The sequence below is a fragment of the Miniopterus schreibersii genome (genome assembly GCF_964146895.1).
Source record: "Miniopterus schreibersii genome assembly, chromosome: 8".
Classification (NCBI taxonomy): domain Eukaryota; kingdom Metazoa; phylum Chordata; class Mammalia; order Chiroptera; family Miniopteridae; genus Miniopterus; species Miniopterus schreibersii.
The window spans coordinates 14,130,002-14,154,299 of NC_138109.1; the positions used below are offsets into that span (position 1 = coordinate 14,130,002).

The following is a 24,298-nucleotide window of genomic DNA, read 5'->3' on the forward strand; positions in this document are numbered from 1 at the left end:
TGGCTGAAGTAGCGACAGGCAGCCCGGGCCCTGCGTCGGTTTCACTACCATTCCCTGGTTATCTGCTGTGTGTCAGACAGGTTGTTAGGAACTTTCAAATCCTTTACCTCCTTTAATCCTGGGAAGTATGTCATATTCTTTGTATTTTTCAGACAACAAAACAGAGGCTCAAAGAGTTCATAGCAGACAGTGCTGAGACCTGCCTCGTGTTCTCTCACCCCTCCTCTGAGCTCCTCTGCCAGTGTGGTGGTTGCCAGTACATTATAAGCCCCACCACTCAAGGTCCTGCTTCCTTGCCTGACGGTAGACATCTATGAACCAGGAAGGGTGTGACCCACCCCGAGGGCAACCTCCAACCATCAGTAGCACACACCTCCCCATCCTCAGGTAGGATGATTTTGAGGTGCATTTTACGCTGTCAGAGTCCCCAGAGGAACTGAACCCAGCTGTTCACGGCAGCAAGCTGCACTTTTACTGCACCTGATATCAGCTTTTCTCTCCTCCCTGTCTCACCTCCTCCACGCCCTCACTTCTGCCTCTTGAAATCATCTCCCAAATAGACTACCAACACCCAAGCCTCAGGGTCTGCGTTTGGAGGAACTCAAAATAAGACAGGGCTTAAGTGATTTGCCCAAGGCCACCAAGCCAAGTGGCAGAACCGGAATTTGCATACAGATCCATATGGATTGCCTTTGGCTGTAACCCCTACACCTGGTGACAAGGAGCCTGAAGATGCGACCAAGCCCTCTATCCTGGCTCAAGCCCTTTCCTGTTCTGACCTTAGCTGATCTTTCCTGTCTCATCTCCCTTCCCCTTATTCCCAGCCACCCCCTGCACCAGGCATAGCAAACTGCTTGGGGACACAACGTTCTCAAACCTAGCATGCCCTGCCACCCTCTGTGCCTTTGCAAGTGTTGTCTCCTCTGGTGACACAGTGTTGAAGCCACTGTTGTCCATCCAGTGTCCACCTTCACTCCCTCCCTGCTACCTTCCACCTGATGAACTCCAGCCGCCAGTGTCCAGCCCTGGTAAGAATCATGTTTGTGCCCAGCCGGGCGTGGCTCAGCGGTTGAGCATCCACCTAGGATCCAGGAGATCGAGGTTCGATTCCTGGTCAGGGCACATACACCGGTGTGGGCTCGATCGATGACTCCTCATTGATGTTCCCATCTCTCTCTCCCTCTCCCTTCCTCTCTCTGAAATCAATAAAGATTTAAAAAATAAAAAAAATAAAAAGAATCATGTTTGTGCCAGGTGCTTGGCATACCTGATATCATTCAGGTGTCACAATGATTTTGAGACATCAGTAGTGTCATTCCTAGTTTGCAGGTCAGGAAACCAAGGTTCACAGAGGCCACGTGACTTATGCAAGTTAATGACTGGAAAAGCCAGGATCAAAACCCAGATACCGTGATGCCAGGCTGGGGGACAAGGATAGGAACTGGGGTCTCTGAGTCTGCTCCAACATCCCCCCCCTCTGTGAGGCCTAACTTTACAACTGAGGGGACACCTCGCAAGGCAGTTGCCAGAGCCCTACTGGGAGGAATAGGGATTGTGGAGCCCATAGGAAGGAGGCCAGGCTGAGGGAGCTTCCTGCCTGCGCCCACTTAGGAGGGGAAAACTGGTGAGGGCACTGCTCTTTCAACTTTCGGGCCCCTTCCATCTCTTTGGGGGTTTACTTTGCCTTGGCAATGGCCTGCTTCCCAGAATCTCTCATCAAAAATGATCTTTGGAGGCTAAGCCAGTTCAGGGAGGCCCAGAGGCCAAGGAAGGCCTGAATTCCATTCTTACCCTCCTTTTCCTGGCTCCCAGCCTTGTTATCATCGATCCCATCGAATGCCGGGAAAAGGCTGCCCGGCCTGCAGAACATGTGCTGGCCTGGCAGGTACCAAGTTCTTAATAGGTTTGGGAAAATGAGGATGGGGTGAGCGTAGAACTTCACTGACAATACTGCATCAGCCCCAGCTTCAAATCCCCCTAGGACTGCTTGCAGCCTCCGTGACAAAGGTCGCAGTCCTTACCAGAAGCTCAGGGCCCATCAAGATCTGGATCAGCTTCCATCAGCCAGTAAGACTGGCTCCTTCTCACCCAAAGTGACAGGCGGGTCCCTAGACGTGCAGCACTCAGCGGTGCACTGGTCTGTGCTGCTTCCGTTTGTTTGTGCTGCATCTTTCCCGTCTGCTTCCTGTCCAGTCTTTCAAACCCAGCAGAGGTGGCAACTTCTCTGAGAAATCCTTCCTGTCTGAATCCCTAACACACATCGACATTTCCACAACAGCACACGTAGCAGCGCAGAATGACCTGTGTGCAGGTCCGCCTCCCCTCTCAGCCATGGGCTCCTTGACGACACGGATGCCATCTGATCCATCTCTGTGGGTCTAGCACAGCACCTGGCACAGTGGGTGCTGGTTAAAAGAATGAGCGAATGTGGAAGAGCAGGGGTTGTGAACACAAATGACTTCAGGGTCCAAGGAAGTCAGATAAATCCACATAATACAATAAGGGGGCAGGAGGGACAGTGGGTGATTTGCATAAAGGAGTTCAGATTTGATGAAAGAAAATGGGTGGGTGGGACTCAGCCTCTGTTCAACACAATAATAATAACAGTTATTATAAACTTACTCTCTGCCAGGAGATATGACGCAGTGACTCGAAATGAGCTGCTGGGTTTGAGTCCCAGCTCTCCTGCCTCTTAGCTGTGGGACTTTGGCCATGTGACTTAACCTCACTGAGCCTCAGTTTCTTCACTTGCAAAATGGAAATAATAATAAAAATAATACCTGCTCAATGGTTGAGCATCAACTTATGAACCAGGAGGTCAGGGTTCAATTCCCAGTCAGGGCACATGCCCCCGGGGTTTCGGGCTCGATCCCCAGCAGGGGTCCTGCAGGAGACAGCTGATCAATGACTCTCTCTCATCATTGATGTTTCTACCTCTCTCTCCCTTCCTCTCTTTGAAGTCAATAAACATATATTTTAAATATATATATATAGAGAGAGATTTTATCATTATTTAGGTATGATGAGGCCAACAGAACAGGAGACAGCTGCCATTGAAAAGACAGTTTGGCCCTGGCTGGTGTGGCACAGCTCGCACATGGAAGGGTCATGGGTTTGATTCCTTTTTTAAAAAATATATCTTTATTGATTTCAGAGAGAGGAAGGGAGAGGGAAAGAGAGAGAAATATCAATGATGAGAGAGTCATTGATTGGCTGCCTCCTGCACGCCCCCGACTGGCAATCAAGCCCGCAACCCAAATCGAACAGAGATCTCTGGATCCTAGGTGGATGTTCAACCACTGAGCCACGCTCGGCCAGGCATGGGTTTGATTCCTGGTCAAGGGCATATACCAGGGTTGCAGGTTTGATCCTTGGCCCCAGGTGGGGCACATGCAAGAGTTAACCAATCAATGTGTCTCTCTCTCCCCTCCCTCCCTCCCACTCTCTCTGAAAATCAGTGGAAAAAAATATCCTCAGGTGAGGATTAACAAAACAAAACAAAAAATAGAGCCCTTAGAGCCCTGGCTGGGTAGCTCAGTTGGTTACAGCATCCTCCCAATACACCGAGGTTTTGGGTTCGATCCCTAGTGAGGGCACATACGAGAAGCAACGAGTGAATGCATAAATAAGCGGAGCAACAAATCAATATTTCTCTGTCTCATCAATTAAAAAAAAAAAAGAGAGCACCTAGCACTTCTAGTGGTTGTGAGGATTAAATGAGGGCCCAGGCTCCCAAGGTGGGGCTGGACTTCAAGAGAAATGGGGCTGAGCCCCTGCACCTCCTCCTGGGAGCCGACCTCCAGGCGTGATCCCTCTCCCCAGCTCCCACCTCTCTGCTGGGTGGCTCCTCAAAGAGCCAATAGAAAGCTGTGTTTACTCTGCCAAGTGGCATCCCTAAGGGAGGGAGGAGAGGAGAAATAAATCTTCCTGCCTCTGCGTTGGAAAGCAGGCCCATAATTATCTGCCTGCTAGGTAAACATTTGCTGAGCTGGCCCCATTGATTAACCCCTTGGCCCCCAGGGCTGAGGTGAAGTTGTCTGGGTGTGGGTTGCTCTGGGAGGGTCCAGGAACTTAGAGGAGGCTGGCATGGCTTCTGGAGCCTTCAGAGGAGATCGAATTCAGGTTGAAACACTCAGGAGGATGGGACAAAATGACTTCAAGACCAGGGTTTGAAATTTACTCTACTTGGCCTGTCCAGCCTGCTGTCCGCCAGACCCCTGTCCCAGCAATGCAGGCCCCAAAGGAGCGGCCAGGGCTGAGAGCCTGTTCTGCAGTTTCAGGCAGGGACGCCGTCCTATGTGTGAGGGGCTGGACCAGAACTGCCTGCTCTCCTCAGTCCCCTCTGGCTTTCTCCAGACAACAGAAACCCACCTCACAGGAAGCAGAGACCCGCTTCCCATGGGAGGGGAGCCCAGACCCTGGGCCGGGTCTAGGGTGCCTGGTAAGAAGGTTGCCTTGGGCTGACTGTAATTATTCACACATGTGCCTACCTATCCAGCGTGCCAAGCACTTTCCCACGTTTTATCTCATTCAAGCAGCTCCTCAAAAAACCTGTGAAGCAGGAATCAGCCCCCCCGTGGTGCGGTGGTTCAAATCCAGGCTCTGTTACTCACTGCTGTGTAGCTTTGGGGCCATCACTTCACCTCTCTGAGCCTCACTCACCTCACCTGTAAAATGGGGAGAATAGCCGCCCCTCCCCTGCCCCACCCTTGCAGTTCTGCTGAGAGGCTTGAATGAAATCATGGATCTAAAGAGCGCCAAGAGCGCCTGGTGCAGGGTCAGCAAATTTGTCAGCCCTGCCTTTGAATTCTCATTTTACAGAGGAGGAAAATGAGGCTCAGTGAGTTACCAAGTTATACTCATCTGAATGTTTTTAAAAATCCTCATACAAACGCATAGTGAGCGTGAGTTAAAGTTGTATTTCACTCACTCAGGAAGAAACGATCAGGGTCACAGCTGGCTCAGAGGGCTGGCGGACACTGTCAAAGAAGCAGGGGTAATGCTGGGAGATGGCCAGTCAGGTTCCAGCCGCCAGTGCCCTGCAGTGCGTGACCTATGCCCTTTGGGTTATAACCTAGAATCTCGACTGGTCAGAAATCATTTGTATCACTATTGGATATCTGTTTTCTACAAATTAGCATCTTAGTTCTCAGACCTATAAAATGCCTGGGCCTGAATACATAGGGAGCCACATGACCCCTGGGGACTTGTTTGATGATGTCCCCAGTGGACAGATGAAGGTCACAGTTTCCTCATTGCCTCACTTCTAAGTTTTGTAAACTTTTTCTTAACAAGGTCAAGTGTTAAAAAGATGAGAAAGGGAAGGACTGACCTTCCGAACTATGTCAGGATTACTTCTGAGCAAGAATTCCAGGTCTTTTTGCTCTAGAAAACCTAGTCCTGCTACCATGTTAGGCTGATGGTGAGAAATTAAAGGCCCAGAAAAAGGGTGTGGCTTGTCCAGGGTCACATACCATACCTAGGGGAGGAGCAGAAGCCAGAACTGACACCCCCATCCTGGGTCCCCTGGGCTACATCCCTGCCCTCACCCAGGTGGGGTCCAGGTGGGGATTATCTACTGTGGGCAGGAATTGCTCTGAATCCTGGTGGTGCCTAGGGGGGCAGGCTCACTTTCGCTGGAGCCAGAGTGATACAGTGGGGTCCTATGGGGTTTCACCACAGTTTGGGCTTATCTGTGCTCAAGCAAGTGATAGCTGAGACCCCGGAGGCTCCTGCAGCCTCCAGCCCCCTGCGCTGGTTAATTTTGCAGTGAGACACCCAGGTAGCTCAGGCTGGAGGTACAAGCAGCAGCAAAGACACAGCAGATGGGTTTCCATGGTGATTGCCTCCCAGAGCTCTAAGTGTCTTCTTTCTTCTTGAACAGAGATGGAGGGGCAGCAGGAAGAACATGGGTGCAGAAAGGGAAATCCTGGTCCCGATCTACCCCTGATGGAAGCTTGGTGTCCCTTGGGCAAGTCATCTCACCTCCCTCTGGGTCTGAGCTACCTTTGGTTCGGTGCCTGCTCTGTGCCAGGCATTGTCTCCTTTAATCCTGTTCCCCAACAAGCCTCTGAGGAAGACGCCGTTATCGGCATCTTACAGATGGGGAAACAGGAGCACAGAGAGAGGGAGTAACTTGCACAGGAACACACAGCTCATTAAGAGCGCCTGAGCTGTGCTCTTAACCATAGCACTACATAGTGCTCCAGGGCCCTTTCTCCTAGAAGACTAGATACGTTCCTTCTGGAGATTTCATGCCCATCCCAGAAAACGAAGGGTGGAAAAGGGAAGCAGAATCTGAGTGCAAAGAGGGAACACTTCAGATCAAACACAGTGAAGTCAGCCTCCGTTTTCTGCCTGGGCATCTGGGCCAACGTGATACCTGGCACCTCAGGCAGGATGCAACTCCAAGCTCAGGCAGCCCTCAGGCATCCCCTGCCACCCACCCCCGCCCCCAGGCAGCGTGATACCAGCACAGCCAGGAAACAAGCACGGCTGTCTCAGAGCTCCGGGACGCCATCCAGAGCACCTCCTTATCTGCAAACCCACACGAAGACCTGCTTCAGCCCTGCCCTGCAGGAAACAAGGCTGCCTCCTCCCAGAAGCCTCACCTTGTTGAACCAGAGCCAGGCTGCCTCCTCCTCACTGCTCTCCTCTTCTCTCGGGCCCTGTCCCATTCTTGTCACCCCTTCTATCCCATTGACCAGAGCTCAGGTATAGGACAAGCACTCCTGGTGGCTTTGATGGAGACCCAGAGCCCTGCTAATACATCTTAGCAGAGCCCAGAGATGTATTTTTAGGATGGGCCCAGCTCAGTCCTTCCCGCCAGGATGCCCTGCCTCTCTTGGTTCATCCAAGCCCCGAGGCAAGTATGCGAGGGCGGTTCAGACAAGCCCAGGCCCCAGCTGGCCCGAGAGCCTCCCTGCAGGGAGGAAGGTAGGAGAAGGCTCGTGTGGATTCTCCAGTGTGGGCGTGGGCCTGAGCTGGGGGGAGGCAGGGCCGAGGGTAGGGGAGCTAGAGCAGGTGTCCCCGCCTTCTCCCACCAGCTGGCCTTGGCCTCCTAGCCCTCCCAACTTTGTCCATCCATCCATCCATCCATCCACTCATCCAACAAGCTTTGGCTGGCCGTTTATTATGCTGGCGCGGGGGGTGAGAAGGATGCGTTCCCAGACTCAGAACCGGATTCCTGACTGTTGATGTAAGAAACATCCAAACCTGTAGAGAATCTTTGAGTTTGTTTGAGCCAAACTGACAGCCACTGCTGGGAAGCAAAATCCAACAAATTGAGAAAATGCTCCAGAGAATGGCAGCTTTGCATCTTATTTTGTACATTAAAATCAAAGGGGGAGACATCAGGAGGTTACATGGAATCCATTGGTGGTAGATTAAAGGGACACGAGAAAGCAAAGCGGGGAAATCTCTGGGATTGGATAAAGAGGAAAAGAAAGAGACGTAACTTCTTGTACACTGACGGGTACAGGAACATTGGTGGGTACAGGATAGTTAATAATGAACATTGACGGCACATGGATTTGGTATGTGGGGAACAAGATGGCAATTAGGGCTCCGCGGTCTCTGCTCTAGTGCAGCGGTTGAGCCCTGAGGGGTCTGGAACAGGAGATTACTCTCACATTTCAAAGATCTGTTGTCCTAGATGCAAAAGGGCCATAGACAGGCTCACGTAAGGTAAAGATTGACCTTTGTCAAGGAAGCTACAGGCCCAGGATGTGACTACCTGCCATGACCTGCTTTTAGTTAGGAATTTTCATGTTCAGACCATCCTATGTGGTTGCTTTCGTCTCTGAGTTTGGAAGGCCGCCATGCAGGCCTCCCCTTGTCAGGTTTAACAGGCGCTGCTTTTCAGTCCTCATGACCTTCTCCCCCAAATCACCCCTTACCCCCAAGTCTTCCCCATCTCCGTTAGTGGCATCTCCACCCTGCCTGTGGCTCAGGCCAAACCTCACATCCCACCCATGATCAAATCTGTCGTTTTGCCCTGGCTCAAAATATATCCAGAATCCAACCACAACTCACCCCTTTCACTCCTGCCACTCTTGTCCACGCCACCATCGTGGCTTACCTGTGTGGCCTGACAGGCAGGAGGGCTCCTGCCTGTCTCAGCCCTCCTCTCCTAACCCTAACCCCCCCCCCACCCCCACCTAAGCTCTTTCTGGAGTCAGACTGGTGCTTTAAAAACAAGGTCAGATCACACCTCCCACATAGCAGGCACCCCCTCCCGCTAGAACCTGTGACCTGGCCACTCCCCCTGGAATGACCTTCCCCTAAAAATACACCCACTCACTCCCTCACCTCTCCAGGATGGTACTCAAATGTCAGCCTCTCAGGGAGGCCAGCCTTGTTTGGCCCATTTCACATTGCAGTCCCTCCCGTTCTCCATCGCATTTATTGCCAAATAATACAAGATGTGTTCCTTATTTGTTTTGTTTATTGCCGATTTCCCCTCCCTGGAACATGAGCTCCTGGAGGGCAAGATTTTAGAAACTGCCTGGCCCCATCACGTGCTGTGGAATGAGTGAATGAATGATTTGTGGGGGTAACGCCCGTAAAAAAGTTGTCCCTGCCTCCATTCCTGCCATTTCCTGTCTGTTCCCACACGGGCAGCCACAGTGATTGTCCTAGAAAGCACGTTGCTAGAACAATTGCTACAACAATTTAGGTCTCAGGGAAGGTGTCACTGTCTCAGAGCCTTCCCTGGCCCCCTTCTTCTGTAATTGCCTGGTTACTGGTCTCTCTGTCCCCGGGGCAGTGAACTGGGGCCATGTCTGTCTCAAGCAGGAGGTAGAATGGTGCAGTGGCTAAGGGAATGGACTGCCTAGCTCCAGATTCCAGCTAAGGTGTGGGACTTTAGGCAAGTTACTTAAAGCTCCTTGGGCTTCCATCTCCTCATCTGTAAAATGGGGATAATAATAGTATCTCCTTCGGAGCCCCATAGAAGAGGGTAGAATGAGCAAACACAGTAAATGTAACGTGACTGTCAGTTATTACTGTTCTTCAGGGTTGTATCCCAGTGTCCGGCACAAAGTCTGGCCCACATTTAGTACTGAGTGGCATTGGCTGGCTGGCTGGCTGGCTGGCTGAATGAATGAGTCTGAGTACAGAGGGATGGAGAAATGGCATGAGAACCTAGATAGAGGAGAACCCTCACCCAGCCAGAGGAGAGTCAGGGAGACTCCCTGCAGGGAGCCTTCAGCTGATTCCAGCAGGGCCAGGAGCCAGCCAGCAAGTGGAGGGAGGCCGTGAGGGCAGGGGCAGTAAACGGCGTGTGCAAAGGCCCCTCATGACAGAGAGGACAGCAGGTGCGCAAGGAATGTCCACCCATTACTCAGTGACTGACCCTGCTGTGCCAAGAGGCCAGATTCCCCTTTGTTGGCCATTTTGAAGACATTCTTGGGTGTAATGACAAGAAAAAATCTGAGATGTTCTAAATTAAAATTACAGTGGCTGGGGAGTTAAGGAAACAGAACAGTTAGCCTGGTCATAGTTGTGGACCAGCTCTGACGAAACTGCTCACATTCCTGTATATATGTTGGAATTCAGAATCAATTTCCATTTGGCTATTTCCATGATTATCAAACCCCAGGAGCCCTTGCTTCTTATTTACACACAAGCTTCCCAATCTGCTGCCCACAGCTAATCCACAGGAGTGGACACCTCTTCCTCGGGGACTCTGCTGCACCAAGGCCAGAACTGGCCCCGCTTCACCTTCTCCGGCACCCTCTGTCTGTGGCTAATGTAACCCTTTCAGAAGGCTCACATCTACCTCCACCCCCTACTTGATGTATAAAAAAAGGCTTGCAAAACTCCGGGATGACGAACATGCTGTCTAATCTACCGAGCCACGCTGCTGGTGGTTTAAACTCCATGCCTTGAAGGGCTGATGTGAGAATTCTGAGACAGAGGCTGTGATAGCTTATGGCAAACTGAGGTGTGGTCCCTGCAGGTTATTATTAGCAATCAAGGAAACTGGTTTGGAAGGGGTTAAGTGGAGACCCTGCCTCCCAGCCAAGAACAAATCAGGGCTGGCAGGGGAGGAGCCAGGCTGCCACTAGGAGAGAGATCTAGACTAGCCAGATGTTGCCTGGAGAGAGGGAAAGGAGAAGACGCATCTGAAGGGATTGGGGGCCATGGGGCAGGGTCTTGGGGCAGGGTCCCTGGCCTCTGCACCGTGATAGCTCCAAGCCAGAGGGTGTAGGGCCAACTTCTAGGGATTGGAGGAGGAGGGGCCAAGTTGCCTGTGTCGGAGACAGTGACAGGGTGGGAGAGAACCAGGACCAGGAACCCTCCTCACCCCCCAGGCAGGCGCACCAGCTGCACCCAGGCCTTGACCTCAGCTGACCCTGATAGCCCACATGTGGTGCAGGGTCTAATTTTAGCTCAGCCACAGGGCCCAAAGCCCAGGAGTGCTTGTCAGCGGGCACAGGGGTGGCCAGGGCTGCTCTGGGGCTGTTCAGGCAGGGGGAGGATTGGGGAGACCACCCCTGCTCCTTCCAGCCCTGCACCTTGGCCAAGCCGCCTCTTGTGGGAGCCCCAACAGGTCCCCCATGGCCTGGCAGACAGTCCTTTCCATTGAGGGCCAGGTCAGGGGGTTTAGCCAGGAGGGTAGAAGGACACAGCCTAGCAGTCTGGACAGCGGTTGCATCAGGCTGAATAGTGCCTGGGGGCAGCGGGGTATCCTGCTGGGAGGGCAAAGGCTGGCTTGGTTGTCTAAAGGCCAACGAAGCAGAGTCCTGACCACAGGAACGCAAGGCCAGAAAGTTGGGTCCTACCTGGCCTCCCTGTGCCTGGTTGACCCTACACAGGCAGCCTGCTCTTGATGAGCCTCAGTCTTCCCATCTGTACAATGAGGGCGCTGAACTAGGTTGATCCCAGCTCCAGCGGCCCACCCTCAGGCCCCTGCTCCTCCTGCTTTCCCCAGCCCTGGCTGTGGGTGGCCACATGCAGTCGTGGAGAAGGAAGTCCCTCTGGCTGGTACTGCTGGCCTCTTGGCTCCTCAGCCTCCTGGGAATCTTTCCCCTTCTCCGCCTGGCAGTGCCCACCAGACCTCGGGCAGGGGCCCGCCAAAGCTGGCCCCGCTGGCTGGATGCAGAGCTCCTGCAGAGTTTCTCCCAACCTGGGGAGCTCTTAGAAGATGCCCTTCAACGTCCTCAAGCCCCCAGTGGTGGCAGCTGCGACTGGGGAGCTTGCTTTGATGCCTCGAAGTGCAGGGGTGGTGGCTTCAAGGTGTTTGTGTACCCAGTGGCTGGACCCATCTCTAAGACTCAGCACAAGATCTTGGCTTCCATTGAGGGATCCCGCTACCATACAGTCAGCCCCACCGAGGCCTGCCTCCACCTCCTCAGCCTGGATGCCCTGGCTGGAAAGTGCAGCCTGGTGCCCCCAAAATGGAATGGGGGCAAGAACCATCTGGTCCTCCGGCTCCACCCAGCCTCCTGCTCCTGGACCTTCCAGCTGGGACAGGCGATGGTGGCCGAGGCCAGCCCCGCAGTGGACACCTTCCGGCCTGGCTTTGACGTGGCCCTCCCGCTTCTCCCTGAAGCCCACCCGTTTCGAGGTGGGGTTCCTGGCCAGCTGCGGCAGCACAGCCCCCAGCCTGGGGTGGCCCTGCTAGCCCTGGCAGAGGAGAGGGGCGGGTGGCGCACGGCAGCTACCAACTCCTCAGCCTGCCTCTGGGATGGGCACTGTGAGCAAGACCATGGACCGGAGCAGTAAGTGGACCTTTCCCCTCGGGGGCTGGATGGGAGGGGTCTGTAATGGGAGCGAGCTGGAGGCCAGGGTAGAGGGCAGGATTGAGATGGGACCACCAGCTACAGCAGGAGGGAGTCAAGTTAGACAGCAGAGAACACCACCATCAAGATGGTGATTTGCTGCAAGAGGTGTCCAAGGCAGGTTTTGGAGCTCTCCCTGGGGATCTTTAAAAACATAAGACATGACTCACTCTTACTCTTTTTCTCTTATTTCAATTTAATATTTTATTTAACATACACTTCTATAGTGCATGCTCTGTGCTAAGCACTTTCACAAATAATGATTATAATAAGATAATACTAATTGCTATCATTAAGTTTGTGTACCTGCCACTGAAGCTCAGAGAGGTTAAGTAATTTGTTTGAGGCCACCCAGCCAGAAAGAGCACAGCTAGTATTTTAATTCAGAATTACCTGTCTCCAAAGCCTTCAGTATTAGAATTCTGAGTTTTAAGGAAGGGTTTATGATCAACACTGTCAAATTCCTCAGAGCCATGGAGATTAGTCGCAGATAGAAGCTGCTCCTATGTCTAATTTTGGGGATTAACGTCTCAAGAAAACAGCCTTTGGTTACAGCAAATATGAATTAGGTTAGACTTACAAAGGAACTTCCTGCCAGTGAGAGTCCTGAATACATATAAGGGGCAGCAGGGCCCATGGGACATGGAGACCTTGCTTAGAAACTTCTTTCTACCTGGGCTAGTTGGGGTGACATACCTTAGGCAATAGAGCAATTAACCCCTAAGCATCCCCACCCCTCTGCACCCCCAGGAGGCCAGAGTACCCAAAGGCTGGCTGAACAGGCAAGAATGAAAATCCTTTTGAGGTTTCCAGAGCCCCTGAAGCAGAGGGGTCCCTCTCTATCTCCCAGGACAGACCTGAGTTGGAGTCTGTCACCCTGGTCTCCTTCCCTTACTCCCTCTCCCAGGCACCTCCCTGTTCTCTGCTGGAATGACACGGGCTGTTCTGAGCTCTACTTCCCTCCCAAGAATTCTTCATGTGGCCACGCTCCATTTTTGCCTCTGCTTGGGGCTTCTGGGGCTTCTCTCAGCCAAAGGGCACTTGTGGGAATGAATTCCTCTCCCTCCTCTCGGGAGCCCCACAGCCAAGGGTAAGAACAGAATTTCCCCCATCAGTTCCCACAGCCTTTCTGCCAGGACTCAACCCTAGCTGGCATCCTCGGCAATTATCTGAAAAGTCAGGATCCCCCGGGTACCTCAAGCTCAGAGCTCACCTTTGGTGACAATATTCTCTACTCACCATGCCCCGCGTCACTTTCTGATTTGGCACTTAGCTATTCTTGCTTACAGAAAGTTCCTTCAGCTGAACTAAGTGCAGTTGGTTATTGGTGAATCTGAAAGCTATTGCAGCCTGAACTTCTTTGAGAAACTGAGTTAGGGAGCTGCACACAGTAGGTAGGTGCTCACTAAATGTTTACTGATTGATCCAAAATTGGCCAGAACTGGCCAAGGTTTCCTAATCAGTGTGGCCACCCTCTAAATAGCCTTTTTGATAAGTTTATTTCCAAGGTATGACACCTAGCAGGCTCTAATATTGTCCTCTGAACATCAAGAAGTTCTATCTTTGGCTTCAGCCCATTGTAAGCAGCAGGAGCTCTAATCTCTGAGGTAGTTCTAGCCTCAGTTTCCCTGAAGTGCCAGGAGCTGCCTGAGTGACCCGACAGTCTAGGGACAGTGTAACAGAAGGAGGCCTACAGCCACAGGGCCAGACCCTGGAAGGCGGCCTGGATAAACAACTGCTGGCCAGAGAAAGAGGCGATTCACTGTCCCTGCCACTGTCCCACATTCGCTCAGCTGGCAAGAGCGGGGGAGAAGCAAGTGTTTGGGGAAAGCTTGCTCTGGGCCAGGGGCCTTGCCAGCCACCTTACATAAGCCATGCCCAGTCCTCTGATGCACCCTTCAAGGGAGGTATTAGCATTCTCATTTCTGGGAACAGGAAACTGAGGCTCGGAGAGGTGGAGGGAGCCAGCCAAGGGCCCTTGGTGACAAGCCCTTGATTCGCCACAGCCTCCCTCCTGTTTCTGATCAGGCGCTTGGCGTTGGGACTAAACCCTGCACTTCTGGCTCCAAAGCCCATGTTTTTCCACCTTTGTTGAACAACCTCCACCCCTTGAAATTGTTATTTATTTTTATGAATAGGGAATTCATTCACATGGTACAAAATTCCAAAAGCACAAAAGGGTATACAGTAAAAACTCCCTCCCACCCAGCTTTCCTTCCGGGAACGAAACTCCGCTGCTATTTCCCTTGTGTCTTTTCTGAGGTACTCTGTGTACAAGCAACCGGTACACACACTTTCCCCGCTTTTTGTTTGTTTATTTACATAAGTTCAGTGCAGGTTTTAAAGTCCCTGGTCCATCTCCACTGGGCACAGGGGCTACAGTGCCTAAGGCCCATGATACTTTTAGGAGGCTGTGAAAATGTGTGTGTTTTTTTAAATCAGGAGAAAAAAATGAACTTTTAGGTAGAAGAAAATATTTTCATATATAATATTAATATGTTCATTTTTACATCAACACTGTTATCAAATACAATTTTTATAAATTTTTATGGCAGAGGGGCCACAAAGGCTAAAGTGCTTAGGGCAGATGAAAGTAGGCAGAGCCACACTGACTCCAGCCTTGGGCACTGAGGCCCGGAGTCCATGGCAAGCACCTTTCATGGTCACAGAACCCTAAGACTTCATTGGCAGTTACCATGATGATCCTTCTATAACACCCCCACACTGCCGCTCATCCAGTCTCTGCTTATTTACCTCTACTGATGGGGAACTCACCACCTCCCAAGGCCACCCACTGGCTACTCGCAACCAGCTCCATTACCAGAATTTGTGCTGAAACTGACTTTTTAGACATTGGGTCCATTGGTCCTGGGTCTAGCCTCTATGGCACACTGAAAATTCATGAATTTAGCACCCACTGAGTGCCACTCTGCCAGGTGCTCTGCTAGGCCCTGGAGATACTGAGATGAGGGAGGCACAGCCCTGTCCTCATGTAGCTCAGTCTCGTAGGAGAGACAGATAGATCACTGGTTAGGACACACCTTGTTAAGTGGAGAGATGCTATGCAAGCTGCCTGCCTGGCTCCTGTACTTCAGAACTACATGACCTCTGCGGGCCTCAGTTTCATCTGTAAAATGGGATACTAGCATCACATACCTTCTATCTCGTAGAGTTGCTGTGAGAATGAACTGAGGTAATGAATATAAAACACAAAGTATGTGCTCAACAAAAGTTAGTTTAGCTTATTATTACTCCAGTGCATACAGGGGCTGTGGAAGCAGAGAGGAGGGAGCCATTTCTAGAGAGATCAGGAAGGCTTCCTAGAGGAGGTGATGTTAAGATCAAGTAGGATTCCTTGGGCTGCAAGGCAGGGGAGGGGTGCTCTAGGCTGAGGTAGAACTTGCAAAGAGAGGGACCAGCGGAGGCTGAAGAGGGCTGAGAGGTGTACTTCATTCAGCAGGCTCTTCGTTTCTGGGTTCTCTGAAGCCTAACCTCAGATTTCAGTCCCTTGGTGCTGCCCATTTTAGTGAGGTGCAGGCTGTTTTGTTGTTTAACTTGTAGCTTCTTCCAGGCAAAGCCTAGTGGACACCCGAGCACTGAAGAAAGAAGGCAGGGAGATGCCTAACAGCAGCTCTGGGTGGTTCAAACAACCAGGATCCGGGATAAGCACATCTTGATTCTAGTTCCAGCTCTGCCCAGCCCTTGCTGAGACCCTGAGCTCCTCTGAGTCTGAGACTCAGTATCCCCGTCTGTTCAGTGAGGGTTGGTCCAGAGACTGACTAAGGACTCCCAGGACTGCTTGAAGGGTCAGACTCAGGACCAGATAGGCTGTAGCTGAGGAGGATTGGGACCCTCTAGGCCCTCCCTATTCATCAGTCCTGCTCTGAGCAGGCCTGTGAGTCCAGGATCCTGCCTGCCCGCCGCCCCTCCCCACCCCACCCCCAGCAGCTAGGTGATGGGCACTACTCCTCTGGGTGGGCAGTCCCAGGGAAGTGACTCTGAGAGGGCAGTGACTGCCCCTCGGCCCCCACCCCACAGGCACACACAGCCTGAGTGTGGCCCTGGAGCTGTGGGGAGGAGGTGGGAGGAACAGAGGAGGCCTGTCATCTGGGTGAGGGGGCCTCTGGGCAGCAGCTTCCTGTGTGGTTCCAGGCTAGGGGCCCAGCCCACCTCATGACAGAAGAGCCTTTCATGGGCCTGGGCTCTCAGAATGGAGGGGGGTGGGCAGGGCATGGAGGCCACTCAGGTGAGGACTGCCTGAGAGCCTGCGTGTGGCAGAGCGGTGGGAGGGCAAACACATGCATGTCCAAGTCAGACCGGGCCTTGGGAAGCCAGGTCCTGCCCCCTCTCATATTGCAAATGAGGAAACCTCCGCCCAGAGAAGAGCAGAAAAGTGTCTAAGAACAGCAAGGGCAGAGGCGGAGCTAGAACCCAGGGCTCCTGCTCCAGTCTAGGCGTGGGTGAGGGGCGAGTGTGAGGCGGGCACTCGTGTATCTGTGTGTAGCTGTGCTTGCACAAATGAGAACACAATGGTGTGTTTGTACATTGTGAAGTGTTGGTGTGGGGGCTGGGGTGTTATAGAGGGAGCCAGTGGGGGGAAGGACAGCTGTCTCAGGCCTCGGGTGTGCTGGACCCCTCCTGTGCCTCCTTAGGACCCACCCTGGGGCAACGCTGCCCAATGCCACCTTCTGCCTCATCCCCGGCCGCCGTCCTGATGCCTTGCGCTTCCTCCAAGCCCTGCAGGTACAGCCCCAACTTGCACAACTTGCGCATCCCTCATCCCCCTAGCCCACACTCCTAGCTGCCAGGGTTCTCTGGGCCCCTTCCAAGGGGAAGGAGAGGTAAGCTGCTCTTACTCCTTTACTCTGGGACTCAGGTGTGCCTGTGGCCACGTTTATCTCACCCTCTGCAGAACACCCACACTCCCAACCCCACTTTCCTCTCCTCTTGCTCCTTGCCCCCAATAGCAGCAGCTGCTGACTTGGAACTGGGAGGTGGGTGAGTGTGTGCAAGGTGGGACTGGGCTCCCCAGTGACACCCCTGCCCCCCAGGCTGGCTGCATCCCTGTGCTTCTCAGCCCTCGCTGGGAGCTGCCCTTCTCCGAGGTTATCGATTGGACCAAGGCGGCCATTGTAGCTGACAAGAGGCTCCCACTTCAGGTAGCTGAGGGCCCTGCCCATGGGGTGGGGACTGGACCCAGGACACGGGAGGGACCCCAGGATCCCAGGCTAGCCTCAGTCCTCATTCCTATCCCCCCATCTATGTAGTATATTGATGATTTTGTCCCCCAGCCCCATGCCTCTGGGACTCCATAGGATCAGAAGGAAGCCGACTCCTGAGCCTCTTTCAACCTCAGTTTCCCCATCTGTACAATGGGATGTTAGACCAGATAATCTCCATGGGGTTCCCCTTAAATACCCAGTTTAAGGGAAGACCACACATATGCATACACACACACACACTTCAAAACTGGAGTGCCCCCATACAGCTTTGGGTGGCAAAGAAAAAGACACAGTGACTTCCATCTGATGAAACTAATTTTGCCTGGCTCTGAAAAACATATGTGTGAGCCCTGAATCCTCTGAGAAGTGAGAAAGGTATAGGGGATTAATAACAACAGGTACCATTCATTGAGCCTCTACAATGTGCTGAGCACTTAGTATGTACTAATTTAATCCTTACAGCCACCCTATGAGGCAGGTACAATTATCCCTGTTTTATAGATAAGGAAATAGACTTGGAGAAGTTAAGTAGCTTGTCCACAGTCACACAATTACTAAATGGCATTTAAACTCAGCTCTCTGTGACCCTTGAACTCTTGAGGCTATGCTGCCCGGGACTTGGCCAAGGGTGGCTGCTGCTAACTCTGGAGAACCACGGAGAGAGGGCTTCTGGTTCCCAGACCTCCAACCCCAGGTTGTCCCCACCCCAGGGTCAGTCAAGGCCTGACAAGGCCCCATGCCTTCTCCTTTTCTCCCTCTGTGGCCCAGGTCCTGGCTGCCCTCCAGGAGATGCCCCCCACACGGGTCCTTGCCCTGCGTCAGCAGACCCAGTTTCTGTGGGACGCCTACTTCTCCTCAGTGGAGAAGGTCATTCATACCACTCTAGAGGTAAGGAGGACTCGCCTGGTAGGGGCCCTGGTGCTTGACTCCTGCCTTGCCCTTTTCTAGACACCTCCTCTGCCTTGTCTAGGCTTCCCCCTTAAAGATGCTTCTGGGATGAATCTGAGACTGGAGCTCTTGGATAAGTTCCCCAATGTTGGCCTCAGTTTCCCCATCCGTAGAGAGACAGCTGTGGCAAAGAGATTCCAAAGTTTGTACCAACTCCAGTTGATGGTACTGGCTGCCCGGGTGCTGTGCTGGGAGGGGTTCTGGGTCTGGAAAAAATGTCATGAGCTGTTAGTGATGTCTGTCATGGGTAAGGAAGGAAAGGAAGGCAGCAAGCTCACCAACATCTGCCAACTCTAGACACCATCACTGAGTACGCCTTACCCTGGACTTCTGCATCTGAACCCTTCTCTCCCCAGGGTGATGCAGCTGCCACCCCTCAGACCCTGCCCGCTGCCACCCAGAGCCCCCTCTCATTTTGCAGATTATTCAGGACCGGATCGTTGGAGTGTCTGCTCACCCCTCGTTGTTGTGGAACAGCCCCCCAGGGGCGCTCCTGGCCCTGCCCACGTTTTCCACAAATCCCTTGGACTTCCCCTTCTATTATCTACAGCACGGTATGTCCTGGGGATGAGACAACCTGAAGTCCCCTCATCAACTCTCCCCAAGTTCCTTTCAGTCTCAACCATAGAGCCTCACCAAGGCCCTCCCCAAGTCCCCAACATCTCTCCTGGCTCCCAGGGTCCCCAACCCAGGTCACTCTCCAGGGGATTCTGTCCCCTCCCATCCTAATAGCCTGTGTCTCATTCCCCCAGGCTCTCGCTCTGCAGGCAGGTTCAGCGCCCTGATCTGGGTGGGGGCCCCAGGCCAGCCCCCCCTGAAGCTCATCCAGGCGGTAGCAGGTTCCCAGCACTGTGTCCAGGTCTGCTTCCTTGCCAGCTGGGGTTCTGGGATCCAGGGTAGGGGCAAAGGACAGGGCAGGGCTCTTGAAGATACCTACACCCCAAAGATGACCATCCATTTTGGGGGAGGGGAGGCAGGGGGAGGACTTTCAAGGGCTCTTGCTGCCTTCTTTAAGTCCTAAGTTTCTTGTACTTTCCCCTCACCCCTTTCTGCCTCCCCATGGAAATTGATGACTCCATCTAAAAAGGGGTGCCTCCTGGGGAGGCTGGAGAAATAAACATACCTGTGTTCACTCATTTACTTACCCAGCAGTCACTTTCTGAGCACCAGGTCCTGGGTTTGATGCTGAGAATGCCGAGAAAAGGCAGGAGAGGGTTCTGCCCTGGATTCAGATTTACTTAGCATTTCCTGGGACACATACTGTCAAATGTCACTTCCAGAGAAGCCAGGTAGACTCTTGAGAGTACTTGCAGAGGGGGAAGCAGTGAGCTCAGCCAGGGCACAGAGGGAATGGCAACACACAGGACATCGAGCTGGGCTGGGAATGATAATGGAGCAGGAGGAGGAGAGTGAAAATCTTTGAGAGAAGATGGGGATGAGATGTGGGGTCAGGGCCCAGGCTAGGGGTCCACCACTGGAACTCTCTTGAGTTCTAACTACCTTCAAGTCACCTTCCTGCCCTGCAGAAGCCCAGAGGCAAGAACAGGGCAGTAATGAAAGGATCTTGGCTCCAACTAAGCTCTTCTCCCAAACTCACATATACAGCTGCTCACTCATATTTCTTCCACCCTGAGAAAGATGGCTCCTGGGATCTTTCTGCCCCAGACTTCAGTAACACCCCCTCTCCTCCTAGATCTTGGTTCTCTGGAGCAATGACAAGCCACCCCCACCCAGGTGGCCTGAGACAGCAGTGCCCTTGATAGTCATCGAGGGGCACAGAAAGGTAAGGGATGGGGAGGGGTGTGGAAGGGGTGGGCTCAGCCCTGGAAAGCTGGGAACTGGGGAGGGCATTTACTTGGGCCTGAGCCAAAGCTAGACTTCACGTTGGGCCTGAAGATATCAGACAGGAGGTTTCGGCTATAGGCCTAATAGATTCTCTTCCATCCCTGGCCCTTGTTAATTGTGCTTCCAGAGAACTGGGGTTTCATGAGTTGGGAGTACCTTGAATGTTTCAGATAAGGGATAGAGGAGAAATCTAGGATCCTGAGGAAACATGGATGGCAGCAAATGGGCCAGAGGTTCTGCAAACCCAGGATGGTATGAGCCACCTGCTTGCTATGTGGTTCTGGGCAAGTCCCTTCATCTCTGGATCTGATTCTTTCAAAGAAGGATGTTTGATAACCCCTTCCAGGGTTGAGGTGAGCATCCAATGAGGCAAGGAAGGAATCCTAAGATGTCAAAACTGAAAGGGCCCCTAGACGCCAACTGCCCCATTTTATCAAAGGGGAAGTTGAATTCCAGAGAGGTAAAAGGAGCTCCTCAGATCCGAGTTCTGGGCAGGCTTGCTGTTTTCACTGCCCTTCCCTACACCATGCCTGCAGGACTCCTGCTTAGAAGATACTCAGATATTCACTGTGGGAGCCTGGGGAGGTTCCCATGCTTAGTTGCCCTCACCTCCCTCCCTCTGCAGGTCAGCGACCGCTTCTTCCCATACAGTGCCATCAACACCGATGCCATCCTCAGCCTTGATGCCCACAGCAGTCTTTCCACAAGTGAGGTGAGGACTGGGCCCAAGAGGAGCCCAGAGTGGGTGGGGACTGAGCCAGAAGGACCTGGAAGTCCCTCGGATTCCCTGAGCTGGGAGGGCCAGATGTCAAGAGGTCCAGTCTTTTGCCTTTGAAGCCATCCCAGCAAGTCCCTCAGCCTTCTCCTTAGAAATCTAATAGCAGCTTTCCAGACTCTTTCAAAAATATTCTTTTCAGCTCCCAGCTGGAAAAGTTCCCCTAAGCATTGCCCCCTCAGCCAGGCTGGCTTTGCCTCCATACCTCTGATGTTCCTTCCTCACACCTCACATATCTCCGCAGGTGGACTTTGCTTTTGTGGTGTGGCAGAGCTTCCCGGAGCGGATGGTGGGCTTTCTGACCTGGAGCCACTTCTGGGATGAGGCCCAGGGTGGCTGGGGCTACACTACTGAGAGGGTCAACGAATTCTCCATGGTTCTCACCTCAGCCGCCTTCTACCATAGGTACAGGTGGTAGCCCTGGCACCAGGATTAGATGGCCAGAGACCCCCTCTTTAAACCAGGAGCAGGGTGGCATGGGAGTGAACACAGCAGTCAGCCGAGAGCCCAGAGATCCAGGTTCAAGGCCCAGATCTGCCATGTCCCAGCTATGTGATGGGCAAGTCTCCTCACATCTCTTGAGGGCCAGCTTCCTCATCTGTAAAATGTATTCACCTCACAGGGCTGGTGTGATAATCAAATGATAAAAGAAATTTTAATAAATCAAAAAAATAAATGTGTGTGTGAACTGGGGACTGCACAAGCACCCCAGTCTTGGGGCAGGGACTGAATTCTGGAGGGCCTCTTTAGAGGGGTCCCTTAAACATGTTTAAACCAAATATGGAAGCTCTTGCAGGGAATCCTCAGTAGAATGAAGAATACCCCTAAAGTCTGCTGGGGCCCCGGTTGTGTGGCAGGAGGGCTCTGTGAAGCAAGGCTCCCCTGGAGCGGCATCAGCAATGGAGAGCGGTCAGGAGCGCTCTGAAGTGGCCAGGGCTCAGGGAGGGGAGCAGGGTTTTTGCAAAGGCTTGGAGAGCGGGGGTCAAAGGGAGGGTGAGGTCAGGACTGGGAAGATGGGGCCTGGGATGGGGGGGGTAAGCTCGGCTGCAGCCTCCCCGTCTTCCCCCTCGCCCAGGTATTACCACACCCTCTTCACCCACTCCCTGCCCAAGGCTCTGAGGAGCCTGGCAGATGACGCACCCACCTGTGTGGACGTCCTAATGAACTTCCTGGTAGCAGAAGTCACCAAGCTGCCCCCCATCAAGGTGCCCTACGGGAAGCGGCACCAGGAAGCCAGACCACCACGGGTGAGCATGGCGGGGACTGGTGGGCACTGGGAGGGGGAGGGACGGAGGGTTCCCGCTCGGGCCAACCTGAATTCTTTCTGCTGCAGGGGGCGGGAGAGAGGCTGGGTTCGGGAGGACAGAACACCTCGGACGGGTTTCTCCCCCCCCCCCCCCCACCGTCTTAGGTGCCCGGGGGGCTCGGGCCCGCAGACCCAGACTGCATCGACCGCGCGGCGGCAGGGTTCGGCCACATGCCCCTGGTGTCCTCGCGCCTCCGTCTGGACCCAGTGCTCTTCAAGGACCCGGTGTCCATGCTGCGCAAGAAGTACCGCAGCCTGGAGAAACCCTAAAAACGACCCACGGAGACCCCCTTCCTTACTGCCCGGGGCGCTGCACCTACTGCGAGCCGGAGGCTCGGCTCACGTGTTCCCTCCCTAGAGACACCTAGGGAGCCAATCCTGGTGCCCGGCTGGCCAACGCGTCGGATCCCGATTGGCCAATCATAGCCGTGGCGCCCGGAGGGGGCGGGACCTCGCCCCGCCCTCCAGCCCCGCCGGGGTGCTCCCGGGTGCGCTGCGCTGCCGGGTCTCCGTACGTCTGCCTCAGCCGACGCCTCTGCCGACCTGGCTTCTACTTGTCTTTCAAATCCTCGCCTCCCGCGGGGACTTGCCTGACCCCCCTCCCTCTCCGGGTCGGTTTGGTCTCCTCTGCGCTTTCGCAGCCCGGCGTTTCCCGCAGTCCCGGCGCTGCTCATGCCGCCTCATCGCGTCACCGTCAGGCCCCAGCCTGGCCTGGGAACCCCGGGAGGGCAGGGTCGTGTCCTCCTCTCTGGCCTTGCAGGTGCGCTACGAATATTTGACGAACAGAGAAATGGAAGACACATCAACTGCGTGCCTGGCCCTTTGAGGACGGTAGCGGGAGTGTGGACAGGATGTGCCGAGTGGGAAGACGGGACTCCGTCCCCGTCTCCGGGGTTCCCGGTCCGGCGGGAAGGCAGCTACCCGCAGACGCCTGGCTTGCCAGGCGCAGTCCTCGCGTCCGAGCGATGGAGCAAAGAGGCACCGGGAAGCCAGTTTCCGGGCTTCTTTCCCGACTGGGCGGAGCAGAATGGGGAGGGGAGGGCAGGGATGAGAAGGCGGGCGGTGGGCCCCAGGGGTCCGGGACCCTCGGCTCGGTTCGGCTCGGCTCGGCCCGGCCCGGTCGCAGCCCTGCGTTACCAGCCTCGACCACTAGAGGTCAGCGCCGCCCCGCGCTCTCTCCTCCGGGAAAGGGAGTGTAGTTCTCAGCACCTCCGGGCTGGAGAAGCAAGGGCAGGGCTTGGTAATGCGCAGCCTGAAGTCTGGAAACTTGGGGAGTAGGGGAATAGCTGAAACCATAGCCTCACCCTTTGGCCTACACACTGAGCACTAAGCAGGGCCATTTCCAGGTGGGCTGGGTGGGAGCAGAAGCTGGATTGCCTGTAGGTGAGAGTGCAGTGCGAGAGGGGACTCTGGGTTCTCCTGGGTTCATCCACCTGGAGCTGAAATTATCACTTCCGAAATAAAGGGCGGTCCTTGCCCCCTCAAGCTCAGGCTATAAATACCCCTACAGCAGCTGTGTGCCGGCAGGAACCTGGGAGGGGGGCGGCTCTAGAAGGGTGGGGGTAGTGGGTCCAGCCCAGGTCCAGGGTGTCAGGTGTTTTTCTGCTTTGATGGCCTCCCCGCTTTGGAAACTCCTGTGACTAGCTCGTTGGCCAGAACATGCTGTCCCCCAAGGCCTCTCCAAGGCTTCCCATCCCCATTCTCCAGCTTGACCTCTGGCCCCTGGATGACTCAGGTCCTCCCTGGGGCCAGTCACAGCTGGGGGTGCTGAGAAGCCCTTGGGAGGCATGGGGCTGCTAGATTCTTGAGGTGGAGGGGGAACTGGGAGTTAAAGTCTACGAGAGGCAGCCTGGCCCAGGATCAAGAACAGTTGAGAGTGGGTGAGAAAGCACACAGCTGCAGCCCAGGCAGCCTTCAGGGCAGAGGGCTCTGAGTGCCAGGCCCAGCCAGGGGAAAGAGGCACCTCTCCCTTCCCCAATCACAGCTGTGGCACCCAGAACACTGAACGGCCTTGGCATAGCCTTGCCCATAGGGAGGGCACTCCAAGGCTCAAGGACTCACACTGTAACAACATGCAGCCCAGAGCGGGTCCCTAGCCCCTGCTGTAGGGGGAGGCCCAGGGGAAAGAGGCAGAAACCCCAGACCTGCCTCACACTTGCTGTGTGACTTAAGGCAAATGACTCAACCTGTTTGAGTTTTCTCATCTGTAAAAATGGAGCATTGCAGTGACTGTCTGGAGAGGGGTGTAAGGACTTGCCATGCAGCAAAGCTCAGGATCCAGGTTCCTGGGGCCTGCCATGGCTGAGGAGGAAGGGATTGTTGATTCCCCAGAGATTGGGAGATTGGGGTGGACCACGGCCATCTTTCCAGAATAAATATGAAAGTAACCAGTCTTCACTGACCAGGTGCTTCACAG

At 54.0% G+C, this 24,298-nt stretch overlaps 1 protein-coding gene across 1 annotated transcript; it reads left to right on the plus strand.

The window, feature by feature from the left end:
• The first annotated feature begins 10,094 nt into the window (after nt 1-10,094).
• EXTL1 (exostosin like glycosyltransferase 1) lies at nt 10,095-24,284 on the plus strand. Its single transcript, XM_081145476.1, has 11 exons — nt 10,095-11,726; nt 16,439-16,529; nt 16,838-16,945; nt 17,777-17,896; nt 18,378-18,510; nt 18,709-18,815; nt 19,650-19,739; nt 20,427-20,513; nt 20,821-20,981; nt 21,652-21,823; nt 21,988-24,284. Exons 1-11 carry the CDS (start codon nt 10,957-10,959, stop codon nt 22,150-22,152), a joined length of 2,004 nt encoding a protein of 667 aa, XP_081001602.1. The 5' UTR covers nt 10,095-10,956; the 3' UTR covers nt 22,153-24,284.
• The last annotated feature ends 14 nt before the right edge of the window (nt 24,285-24,298 follow it).

Bases quoted from the DNA above. Each gene is read 5' to 3' on its own strand.
- EXTL1 (XM_081145476.1), top strand. From the start codon at position 10,957: ATGCAGTCGTGGAGAAGGAAGTCCCTCTGGCTGGTACTGCTGGCCTCT. The intron at 19,740-20,426 runs GTAAGGGATGGG...CTCCCTCTGCAG, and splicing joins TCATCGAGGGGCACAGAAAG to GTCAGCGACCGCTTCTTCCC. The intron at 20,514-20,820 runs GTGAGGACTGGG...ATATCTCCGCAG, and splicing joins GCAGTCTTTCCACAAGTGAG to GTGGACTTTGCTTTTGTGGT.